The following is a 12,643-nucleotide window of genomic DNA, read 5'->3' as shown; positions in this document are numbered from 1 at the left end:
AGAGAGTCGTTTGGTAAATCCCTGAATGCTTCAGTGGGTTTCATGTTTTCTTTACTCCTAGTCTCTAGCTGCTAGGAAAAGGATTCTCTCTCGTTAAGTTAGTTGATTCAGCATTATTAAGTACCGATGAACACAGTCCTGTAAAGAGAGGAATGAGTCAGAGATCCTAATAGAAGATAAGCAGAACTGACATGAAATAATTGGGGGCTTATGTAAACTAATGCAGATTAGTGAGAGGAAGAGCATGGAAGACAAGGTTTTAGCTTTTTTTTTTTTTTTTTAACTGAATTAAGTTTTAATTCGAGTAATTCATAGGGTAAAAATAAGGACACATTTATAGGGTACAGAGTTTGCTTCCTACTTTTCTGCCAGTGGGGCTTCCCTGATAGCTCAGTTTGTAAAGAAGCCGCCTGCAATGCCAGGAGAGTCGGACACGACTTTCACTTTTCTGCCATAATCGCATGTTGGTAGACTATACCGATATACAGGGTCTTTTGTGTATATTGTTGAATCATTGTGCATTCTGTAATCTGTTACGTGAAAAATCTGTCTTTCCACGTGGCAATATGGTCCCATGTGCTAATGATGTTACTCGTTTCACAGTATTTTGCTTTTAAATATATTTTAATTTGTTTATCCATTTCCATATTTAACATTTTCAGACTTCAGTGTAAACAGTCAGGTATTGGCTGTTTATGAAACATCATTCTAGGTATAAAGACAAAAATACAAAATGTCAATATTTTTTCTCTGACATAGCACCAAGTTCACTGTTTTTAGATGTAAAACATTTCTTTTGTGGAAAAAAGCTTTTTTTTAAAAAAGAAACTATCAGCATGGTAGCTTCATCTGCATTGTTTTCAAAATCTGGGCTTTTTTATTTTTAAATGTAACAATTTAATTTGAAGCTGTAGCATTAATAGTCTTTTTCCATCCTTGTTAGTCGTGTTGGTATGTTGACTTTGTACTGCGTTATATATTTTATAACTGCACTGCCCCATATGCTAGCCATTAGCCACATGTGACTTAAAATTGAAAATTTAGTTCCTCGGTTGCACTCACTGAGCATGTTTCAAGTGCTCAGTAGCCCCATGTGGCAGTTGGCTGCTGTATTGGACCTTGGAGATTCGTAGAACACTTCCATCTCATGGAAAGTTCTGTTGGATAGAGCTATTCTGTGATACGCCTCTTTAAAGTCTTCAAAGTCTATAAATGCAATAATCACTTTTTTAAAAAGTGATTGAAAGCATTTATGTTAGCAGAACATTTTTTGTTTATTGTGAAGACCATTTCTTATAAATAATAGACATTCGGTTATTGAAACTTATCCTTGATCATGACAGTTTCTTTAAGCATATCATCAGTCTGGATTTAGGATGAAATGGAATAAGAGCAGCCACCATTTCTTACTCTTTGCCCCCTCCTCACCACCCACTCCTGTATTCTTGTGTTGCCCTGAAGGATGTTGAGAGGAAAGAAGTGAGAAGGGAAGGAGAAAGGGAAAAGGGGCTGAAATCTAGAGCAGTTTACATTCCCTTAGGTTGTGTATAGAATGAATGCTCTTAGGTGAACCAAAAAGTTCTCTCCTCTTTCTGCCATTTTACCCTCACCATTGGGGGTAAGTATTATTGTGGATGTAGAATATAATCATAGTCTAAACTTTTTCCGTAGGTTTGTGTGGGAGGATTCTCATCACAGCGGGACACCAAACAACAAGCCCAGACTGCTTGCTCTTACTGAAAATTATGAACTGCTCATCTGTGAATTTAATTTGGAACATGGAAGATGTGATGCAACCATTTTATATAGCTATAGTGAAGAGACATTGCAGAAGCTTGTTGAAGATCAAAATATCAGTAAGTATTTGCAGGTAGTCTTGCAGCATGTTTGAATCTGTATTACTATGTAATTTTATATATTTCAGGAACAGTTCTTACAGAGGTAAAATCAGGGAGGGATATTTGCCCTGTCTAGTACAGTAGGCACTAGTTACACGAGGCTGTTAATGTAGTTAATATGAATTAATGTGTCCTTCAAATGTCAAGTACACATTCCAGATTTGAAAACTTGGTACTAAAAAAGTAAAATATCTCATTAATAGTTTTTGTATTAATTACATGTTGATGTTTTGAAGATGAGGTAAATAATATAATAAAATTAGTTTTACCTGTGTTTTTTTTTTTTTTTCAGTGCAGTTACTGGAAAATTTAAAATTATACATGTGGCTCACTTTTGTGGCTGATGTTATATTTCTCTTGGTTAATCTGCTGATCTGGACTGGTCACAGAGCTGTTTGCTACATCCTATCCTGAGGGCTTCAGGGAGCAGAAATCAAAGCACTCAGGCATTTATTTTTAAGGCAGTAGCATTCTTGCCACCCTGCTTATGTTTCTTCTTTTCCTTTTAAAAAAAAGAGTCTGTGATGGTTCTTCTGGGGTCTCGTGGGTAAGAACCTTTTTTAATCATGTGGGTTTTTAAATTACACTCTGGCCAGAAACAGAAGGCACAGAGAGATCGTAGGTCATCTTCATTCATTCCCTCACCTACCTTCCAGTGACCACTTGCTTAGCTGAGTTTGATCAGTAATTGTCTAGAGTTGGACTAAGATAAATGCTGATTCTTTTTTGTTTCATCTGTTTGTGTTAACAGCACCAAATTTACCAGTTGTAAAATTGTGACCAGTGAGTTTGATGTAATATCCTTTTGTTTTATAGGTATTTCCTTATTATCTTTGAGGATTCTGTCATTTCACAACAACACATCATTATTGTTCATCAACAAATGTGTTGTCCTACATGTTATGTTTCCTGAAAGAGATGCTGAGATTAGGGTACTCAGCTGTTGCACATTACCCTTACCTGCGCAGGCAGTGGACAGGATTATTGACACGCAGCTCTGCAGAGGAATTCTCTTTATTTTGAGTAGTTTAGGCTGGATCTGTATCCTTTTTGGTAAAGATGTTGATGTCGGTGGGAGGAGAATACCTAGGAAAATGAGCCTTTTTAGGCTTTTAAGTTTAGGGACTGGCTTATAGGTGGAATGGTTAATTTCTCAGTAAACCTTTCGGAGAAAAAGCTCTTCATGAACTTCAGATACTCAGCTGCATTGCTTTATATTCCATTCAGATATTTTTCAGTTTATAAATATACATTTTTTCATAGTCATAACCATCGAGCTTATCTATGTTTTTAAATTGGGTATATTCTGTATTACCCATTTATTTAAAATATTATTTATTAAATATCAGTTTTGTGCTTGTTCCAGGAGGGATTTAGATGACTGCTTATGATGTAATACACTCATTTTCGTGTATGAGTATAATCTTATCTCCTACTGCCTCTAATGCTTCTGTCGTATTAGGAAATCATATTGTTTGCATAACCGTTTTTTTAAGTTTATTTTTGGAAACTGTCACAGATTTTTTTTGTCCTTAGATACATAGGTCACCAGCAGAATTATATTAAAAATTATTTGAAGATTATTTGAAGAACGACCCTTATAGTAGTGTTTTTGGAACTTTTATTTCATTTTTTTTCTATTTTACATATATTGTTTGTGTGCATGCATACTCAGTCATGTCTGACTCTTTGTGACCACATGGACTGTAGCCTGCTAGGTTCCTCTGTCCATGGGATTCTCCAGGCAAGAATACTGAAATGGTTTGCCATTTCCTCCTCCAGGGGATCTTCCCAACCCAGAGATCAAACACGTGTCTCCTGCATTGTAGGCTGATTCTTTACCACTGAGCCACCATGGTAGTGACCAAATAGTAGTATTTTATATGTATCATAGTCTGTATTAAAATTTCTTTTGTAAAAAATACAGGTTATTGTATTATAAAAAATGTTACAGAATATTGGATTAACTTTGTTTTTGTTGCCAGGTTACAGAAATGCACTGTCTAACACGGTAGGCAGTAGTCATGTGTGGCTGTTGGACACTTGAAACTGGCTAGTGTGACTGAGAAACTGAATTCTTAGTTGTATTTAATTACTTTAACGTCCGATACTTGATTCAGTTATTGGAGAACTTTAGAGTATGTTTGGAACGACTTGGCTGTTCCAAGTTATTAAATATAAATTTTTGTAGTCTAAATACAGATCAAATAATTGCAATGAAAATTGTCCCAATTGAAATGTGCTATAAGTATAAAATAACTCAGTTTGAACAATTTCGAAAAAATATGTAAAATGTATCAATGTTTATATTAATTACATGTAGAGATAATATTTTGGATATACTGGGTTAAATAATGTATTAAAATTAGGTTCACTGGTTTCTTTTTACTTTTTTAATAAGGCTGCTAGAAAATTTACAATGACAAATGTGCCTCGCGCTGTTTCTTTTGAACAGCACAGTTGCAGAACTCTAGTGGAAAATGTTCGTGATGTCTTGAGGGCTGGCACAGAGTGGAGATTGAGCGACACTGTTGAATAAACTCTGCCAGGTTGTTTATTGGGTCACTAAAGTCACAGTCACCTGGTTAACATGATGGGTTCTTTAATGTCCATTCTCCTGTTACTATACCTACAAGGTTGGAACGATGAAGTCTGTAACTCTGTCCTGTTCTGTGTTTTAAGTGTGGGCATACTTAAGACTGACATTTTCTCTTAACTCTTAACTCAAAGACATTTTTGACATTGTGGATGGTAAACAAGTAGCTCATGTGGATTTAGCACTTGCTCAAGAAGATATGTGTAATGAGCAGCAACAGGAGTCAGCCAAGAGTTCTTCATTTACTTCACTGAAAGTGTCTCAGGACCTGGATGTTGTAGTGGTCGTGGGCTTCTCCAATACTGCAGTTGCTCTTAACTTGACTTTGTACTTCAGGTATGTAGATTACTTCCTTCTCTAATTTGAGGTAAATAATTAGAGCCAAAAAGAGGTTAAAAAATGTACTTGTTAGCCTTTTTTTTTCCCTTTCTTTTAACCAGTTTTCTTCCTTTATCTACATTCTAGGTACTACATAGTGAGCTTGTTACTATATAAAAATATGTACAGATGACCACTGGCTATTTTTTATTTCTGGATGCATATTGAAGTTTTTATTTTGATTTATATTTATATTATAGATAGTTTATGTCATCATATGTAAAAAGTAACCGAGCACAATTTTAAAAACTCTTAGCTATTATAGTAATCTCCTCACTTCTTTCCAATGCCAGAGCAGAAGAAAAATGGGATTTACCCTGTTAGAATTTTATCTTATGTGGCTTATGGTCCTGGCCGCCTATGGGATCCACCTTTTTCCAATCTTAGGATGTTCTCAGGTGTTTCCTGTGGAGGGCCCACACCGGCAACTTTCTGAATATATTAGTGAAAATTGAGTACTTCTGTGTGTAGCTTTTTGATTTAGAAATTCTAGTTGCTTCTCATCTTATGTTGGAAGGGAACATGTTTGTATCTGATTGTGCATACCCATGTACACAGCACCTGTTTATTGCAACTTGCAAGTAGGCTAATCAACATTTATGACTTTCAGAATTAAGGGACATTTCAAGCCATTAGGATTTTTGGTCCTAGTTTAATGTGAATGAAATAAACATATCCTTGAGTAATTGGGAATGTACTTCGATGAGTTAATTTCATCCTCACATATCAGCCAGAACTTCTTACTACTGTGGTTTTTTGTTTTTAGTGGCTTTTTAACGTATTTTTTAGAATTTTTAAGCCGGGATGATTATCACATTTTCAGGTTGTATGCTTGTGTATCAGTAGGCCATTTTCACTGACTGAAATATATCTTGTATATGTAGAGTTACCTCCTAATCAGATTCCTTGGTAAACAGTTTAACAGGTGAAGAGGAAGGAAAACCCACTTGCCTCCCCTGATCCTTGAGTGCAGGGTTCTGCTCCTCGGGATGTTTTGGCAGCACCCCAAGAGAACCCTGAAGGGGGCACCAGGCACATTCCTTGGGACAGATTCCTTTGAACTCAGCCACTGTAACATCAGCCAGTGAAGAACTCCTGCTCCCTTCCGTATAGTCAGTTTGGGGATCTGTCCTGTCCATCTAAATGAACAGTCTCTCTCTATTTGTTAATTATCTACGTGAGTGCTCTTTAATTAATATAACTTCTCGAGGAACTTGACCCTGTATTTTGTAAGTACACTATGAAATCTAAAAGTATTTTTTCCATTCCTGCCTCCAGCTCTAGTTCTTTCCCACCGTAAGGAATATCAGCCACCCCTTTTCATTTTATCAAGTCCTGTTCCCGCTCTGAGATCCACCTCTTTTATGAAGTCATTCCTTACTAAAATCCCTTCCACTTGTAAATTTCTGCTCATTTTATACTTTTTCTTCTCTTTGAACTTCTTTGGCACTTTTTGCTTTGAACTACAGTTTAGCACTTAATTGTATAGTCTTTCATTACTTCCCTAATTTTTTGTGTTTCCTATAGAGTTTGTAAGCTCATGTAAGCTCCACATGATTTGTTCGTTCAATTTGCTGTCAGTAACTTTTTCTTCCAGTTTACCTTAGCTGTCCATTCTCGTAGTCATACCCTGGCCTTTGTCAGTATATGAAACTATTCCTCCCCTAAATCACTTTTCCACACATCCCACTCTGACCACAACTTCCTGAACTACATCTTGCTTACTGAGGTACCCCCACTTCTCTCGTCTGGCTTCACTGGAATTTCCACACACTGACATCACGAGTGACGACTGCATCTCCCTCTGTCTTCACGTCCCTCTTTATAGTGTAGATTCTGTGACCTGTCATTGTGTTCACTTTTTTGAATGCGCCCTAAACTCTTGATCCTGCTGTGTGATAGCACTTGGTCTAACACATTTTTTAATTCTGTCTTATTCCCTGCATCCACACAACTGAGCACTTGTGAGAACACCACAAATAAAAATTGATACCACTAAAAGTTCACACTCATGCCTTATGTGGTCTCTTATGTTGCCTGGAAACTTTACAGTGATATTTTTCATGAGTCCTTTTTTTTGGCAGCAATGTTTTAAACATCCTTTTTTCTCAAACCTGTATTCATCTCTTTACCCTCAACTGTTCTTGGATGACTTTACCTCCTACTTTATAAAGGAAGTAGACCCTGTCTCACGGGAGCTCCTTCTGTTTCTCACATGAAATTCCTCACTTCCCTGCACGCGTCTTCTCCATATTCTGCCCTGTTACAGGAAAGGGGTTTCCTGTTCCCATGCAGGCCCATCCCTCTGCGTGTGCTCTGAATCCCATTCTTCCTCCTCCTTGGGGACCATTTTCTGTTTCCTGTCTTTTCTAGATCTCCAGCCTCTTAAGTATTAGATCCATGTCCATCTAATCACCAGGTCCTAGTCATTCTAGGTCCTGAGGGCTTCCTGAATCTTTTCCACTTTTCTTAACTTCTTTGTCATCACTTTGATCCATGCTGCTGTCATCACTTATCTGAATTAGCTTACCAGCCTCGTAATTGGTCTCTGTTCTTCCCCGCTCAAATTCACCCTCTACGGAGTAGCCAAAGTGATGTTGTTTAAATGCATATCTTTTCAGAGTGTAGGCAGGTATGAACATGTGGGGACAGAGTACATATCTTTTGTTGGCGGGGGAACTGCTTTCTCCACAGACCATATTTCTTCACTTGTCACCCTGCTTTCTCTAACATCATGTCCTTGACAAATTCAAGTCACGCTGTTACCTTCAAATTGTTGAAATGGTTAATAACTTAACTAAGTGCTCAGGGGGTTACATACATCCCGGTCTCACACAGCCACTCCTCTGTGTCTTATCATATGGCTTCTCTGCTTAAACCCCTTGTCTAGCTTCTTTCCTCCTTCCCCAAGATGAAAGCTAACAATCCTTAGTAGCCCATAAAGCCTGACCCCATTTGTCTCTTGCAAAGCTCTCCAGCCTCATGTTACATACACTCTGCATCTACACCTGCATTCATACTTTGCTTTCCTAGCTATTAAGTATTTCCCTGGTCTCAGCCTAAATCTCACTTTGTGGTGGTGGGTGATTAAACACCTGGGGTTATGTCACATTCACCTGGTTCAAATCCAGCTGCACTGTTTCTCTGAGCCTCAGTTTCTATAGCTACAAAACTGGCGTATATTTACCTCATAAGGTTGTTGAAAAATTCAAATACATTAGTTCAGGTAAAAGTTTTTAGTTTCACATCTACAGTGCAGTAGATAATACATGCTCTTGTCTCTTCATAAAACTAACTTCCCTTAAGGGTAAAAATTTTTTTAATTCATGTAATTGACATATAATGTTACATTATTAGCTTCATATACACAACATAGCTTTATTAGTGTGTCTAAAGCAATGGAGGTGAGGCGTCTAGGTCAGGGAAACTTACTGTCTGTACTCTTTCTGCTCTGTAACACCTCCACCCTGTTTTCCTTTCCATTTTTAACAAGAGAGGCAATAACATGGATTTGGGTTTGACCATCATTTTTTACCATGACTATTGTTTTCAAAACATAGGCAATATCCAGGACATCTGTTATGTGAAAAAACTCTACAAGACAGCCCTATTGAAGGTCCCAAGGGGATAGATGAAGATGATCCTGTTAATTCTGACTACAACATGAAACTGACCAAGTTTTCCTTCCGAATTGATAGGTACCGAAACCTCCTTTTTAGATTTACTTTATTATTTTCATTTTTGTGTGTGTGTGAGGCTGACACTGTACCTTTTCACTTAAGTCTTTACAGAGCAGATACTTTTACTTCCCTAAGTGCATCTTTGCTTGGTTTAGTGCCTCACTTACTGCCTTCCACTGTCACAGACATGAGTTCTGTCCTATCTCCCAGGTCTTGGAAAGCCCAGCTGTCATCATTGAATGAAACAATAAAGAGCTCCAAGCTGGGAGGTTCCTGCTGTGCTCCGTGGTTCCAGGATATTTCGCATCTGGAGTCCCCTGAATCTGGTAACCGCAGTACCAGTGTGTCAGACTGGGCCTTCATTCCACAGGATGTGACATGTAGCCCATGTAATTTTCCACAGAAAGGCCCTGCCAGGACCAGTGATCCAGGAAGAGTGTGGAAAAGGATGCACATCAGGGAACAGGAGGAGCCCCTTGAGCTTACTTGTGTGTCTGTGACAGGCTTCACTGCACTGTTTACTTGGGCAGGGGAAAGCACAGGCTGGACCATTGTCCTGTGGGACTTGGAAACCCAGAGCACGCAGTGTTTTTCACTGGGCAAAAAATGTATTCCTGTAGACAGTGGTGGAGTCCAGCAGCTGTGCCTCGTCTTGACAGGTAAGGACATCTTGTAACAGGTTGAAATCCACGCGGAGGGCTGTCCTAATGCCAGTTTTACTTCTGCTGCCTGAGTGGTGGTGGTGCCTGCTCGCACCTCTAAGCCTAGGCTTTGATGGAGAAAATTCGGTGTTACTCTTAGTACTGTTGTCTATGTGTTTGATTTTTAGTTAAGATTAATTCTGCTCAGCTAAATGCTTAGGATACTAAGTCAGAAAGAGTTTAAGGAAGGTTGGTTTTTAACCTAGCAAGTCTTTCACAGGACTTCAGTCTGTGTAGGCAGAGGTTGCAAGCTTGTAGCTCATGGACTGTGTATGAACTCAGATTTATTTTGTTTGGCCTGCACTACCTAAACTTCTAAAAAGTTTTTGAAAGTTTAGTTGTGCAGTCATGTCCGACTCTTTGTGACTCCATGGACTGTAGCCTACCAGGCTCCTCTCTCCACATGATTTTTTAAGCAAGAGTACTGGAGTGGGTTGCCATTTCCTTCTCCAGAGGATCTTCCCAACCCAGGAATCGAACATGGATATTCCACATTGTAGGCCGATGTTTTACCATCTGAGCCACCAGGAAAGTCCAGGCTTTTAAAAGACATTTTATTTATTATAAGCATGTAAAATTAGAGGATTTCACACAATCTGGCAGTTTAGTTGTTACTGAAAAATTAAAAGATTTGGCCTACTGGCCTTCATCCCTCCTCCAATTTATGGATTGAAGCCAAATTTCAGTGGCCTTAGATGGGCCAGTTCCTTTCAGGTTGTTTGGTTTTGGTTTTGGTTTTCAATTTTTTTTTTTTTTTTTTAGGTTACGTTTTCTTGTACTTCTCTCCCCACCTGCTTGGCTCCCATAGGTATTTGGGTTTGGTGTGTCAGATATATGTTGATTCAGCATTTATCCCATAATTTCCTGTAAAGCTACTGAGTGTTCTGATTGAACTGTGTGTTTCTTCTTCAGTATCTCAATTTTGGTAATCACGTATTTCTGTGTATCAGAGTGTGCTATTAATTGCTTTATTTTGGTAAAGGTTCCAGGTATTGATTGTGCAAGATACAATTTTTTACATTATACAAAATGCAATTATACAAGATTATACAGGGTAGAGTTAAGACAGTATTGATTGTGCAAGATTGTACAAAGTAGGTTTAGTGCTATTTCATAGGATTCATTGTTCTTATGAGAATTTGTCTCGTGTTTACTGTTTTGAAAATTGAAATTATTCTTTGAAAAATTATGATGAATGTATTAATTGAGGTCATTAGTTACCAGTACCCAATAAACATTAGTAATTACAGTACTGAAGTATTGAGTAGTTAGAAATTAATTCCTGTCATAACACTAAAACCTAAGTCCTAATAATTTATTAAAGCTGACTTTTTGTCTTGTAGAAAGTGGACTCTCTCTGATTTTGTTTGGTTTGACTCAAGAGGAATTTTTAAATAGGCTGATGATCCACGGAAGTGCCAGTACTGTGGACTCCCTTTGTCATCTCAATGGTTGGGGGCGGTGTTCCATCCCCATACATGCACTAGAGGTAACAGAATTTAGTGTCTGTAGTATGATGATGTTCGATTATTTTCTGTTGTTTACTCTTATATGGCCAAAGAGTTGGGAGATAATATGCAACCTAGCAACAAAAGATGCATTGCCTTTACCCATCCATTTGCCTAGTTTTGGCTGTTTCATTACCCTAATTCTGCTTAGCAATTTACCCTTTTTGGCTTTGAAGTAACATAATGAACACTATTTAAGAAAGAAATCTGACTGTGGCTCAGATCATGAACCCCTTATTGCCAAATTCAGACTTAAATAGAAGAAAGTAGGGAAAACCATTAGACCATTCAGGTATGACCTAAATCAAACCCCTACAATTATATAGTGGAAGTGACAAATAGATTCAAGGGAATAGATCTGAAGACAGAGTGCCTGATGAACTGTGGACAGAGGCTCATGGTGTTGTATAGGAGTCAGGGATCAAGACCATCCCCAAGAAAAAGAAATGCAAAAAAGCAAAATGGCTGTCTGAGGACACCTTACAAATACCTGTGAAAAGAAGAGAAGTGAAAAGCAAAGGAGAAAAGGAAAGACATTTCCAAAGAATAGCAAGGAGAGAGATAAGAAAGCCTTCCTTAGTGATCAGTGCAAAGAAAAAGGAAAACAGCAGAATGGGAGATACCAAAGGAACATTTCATGCAAAGATGGGCACAATAAAGGACAGAAATGGTATGGACCTGACAGAAGCCGAAGATATTAAGAAGAGATGGCAAGAATACACAGAAGAACTGTACAAAAACATATTCACTACCTAGATAATCAAGATGGTATGATCACTCATCTAGAGCCAGACATCCTGGAATGTGAAGTCAAGTGGGCCTTAGGAAGCATCTCTACAAATAAAGCTAGTGGAAGTGATGGAATTCCAGTTGAGCTATTTCAAATCCTAAAAGATGATGCTGTGAAAGCACTGCACTCAATATGCCAGCAAATTTGGAAAACTCAGCAGTGGTCACAGGACTGGAAAAGGTCAGTTTTCATTCCAATCCCAAAGAAAGGCAATGCCAAAGAGTGCTCCAACTACCGCACAATTGCACTCATCTCACACGCTAGTAAAGTAATGCTCAAAATTCTCCAAGCTAGGCTTCAGTAATGAACCGTGAACTTGCAGATGTTCAAACTGGTTTTAGAAAAGGCAGAGGAACCAGAGATCAAATTGCCAACATCCACTGGATCATGGAAAAAGCAAGAGAGTTCCAGAAAAACATCTATTTCTGCTTTATTGACTATGCCAAAACCTTTGACTGTGTGGATCACAATAAACTGTGGAAAATTCTGAAAGAGATGGGAATACCAGACCACCTGACCTGCCTCTTGAGAAACTTGTATGCAGGTCAGGAAGCAACAGTTAGAACTGGACATGGAACAGTAGACTGGTTCCAGATAGAGAACGGAGTACATCAAGGCTGTACATTGTCATCCTGCTTATTTAATTTATATGCAGAGTACATCATGAGAAACGCTGGGCTGGAAGAAGCACAAGCTGGAATCTAGATTGCCGGGAGAAATATCAATAACCTCAGATACGCAGATGACACCACCCTTATGGCAGAAAGTGAAGAAGAACTAAAGAGCCTCTTGATGAAAGAGGAGAGTGAAAAAGGTGGCTTAAAACTCAACATTAAGAAAACAAAGATCATGGCATCTGGTCCCATCACTTCATAGGGAACAGTGTCAGACTTTATTTTTTGGGGGCTCCAAAATCACTGCAGATGGTGACTGCAGCCATGAAATTAAAAGACTCTTGCTCCTTGGAGGGAAAGGAATGACCAACCTAGATGGTATATGAAAAAGCAGAGACGTTACTTTGCCAACAATGGTCTGTCTAGTCAAGGCTATGGTTTTTCCAGTGGTCATGTATGGATGTGAGAGTTGGACTGT

At 38.4% G+C, this 12,643-nt stretch overlaps 1 protein-coding gene across 3 annotated transcripts in view; it reads left to right on the top strand.

Moving 5' to 3' along the window:
* SPG11 (SPG11 vesicle trafficking associated, spatacsin) overlaps positions 1 to 12,643 on the top strand; it is a 76,770-nt gene that overhangs the window by 1,125 nt on the left and 63,002 nt on the right. For all 3 annotated transcript variants that reach the window (XM_002691092.6, XM_059890978.1, XM_059890977.1), the window contains exons 2-7: positions 1,672 to 1,856; positions 2,715 to 2,939; positions 4,629 to 4,830; positions 8,433 to 8,570; positions 8,763 to 9,211; positions 10,597 to 10,742. In XM_002691092.6, coding sequence (XP_002691138.3) covers positions 1,672 to 1,856; positions 2,715 to 2,939; positions 4,629 to 4,830; positions 8,433 to 8,570; positions 8,763 to 9,211; positions 10,597 to 10,742 — 1,345 coding nt within the window. The remainder of the gene's footprint in view (positions 1 to 1,671; positions 1,857 to 2,714; positions 2,940 to 4,628; positions 4,831 to 8,432; positions 8,571 to 8,762; positions 9,212 to 10,596; positions 10,743 to 12,643) is intronic.

Source organism: Bos taurus, chromosome 10 (genome assembly GCF_002263795.3).
Source record: "Bos taurus isolate L1 Dominette 01449 registration number 42190680 breed Hereford chromosome 10, ARS-UCD2.0, whole genome shotgun sequence".
In the NCBI taxonomy this organism is placed as follows: domain Eukaryota; kingdom Metazoa; phylum Chordata; class Mammalia; order Artiodactyla; family Bovidae; genus Bos; species Bos taurus.
The sequence above is the reverse complement of the archived record's forward strand: the minus strand, read 5'-3'. Positions and strand labels throughout refer to the sequence as shown.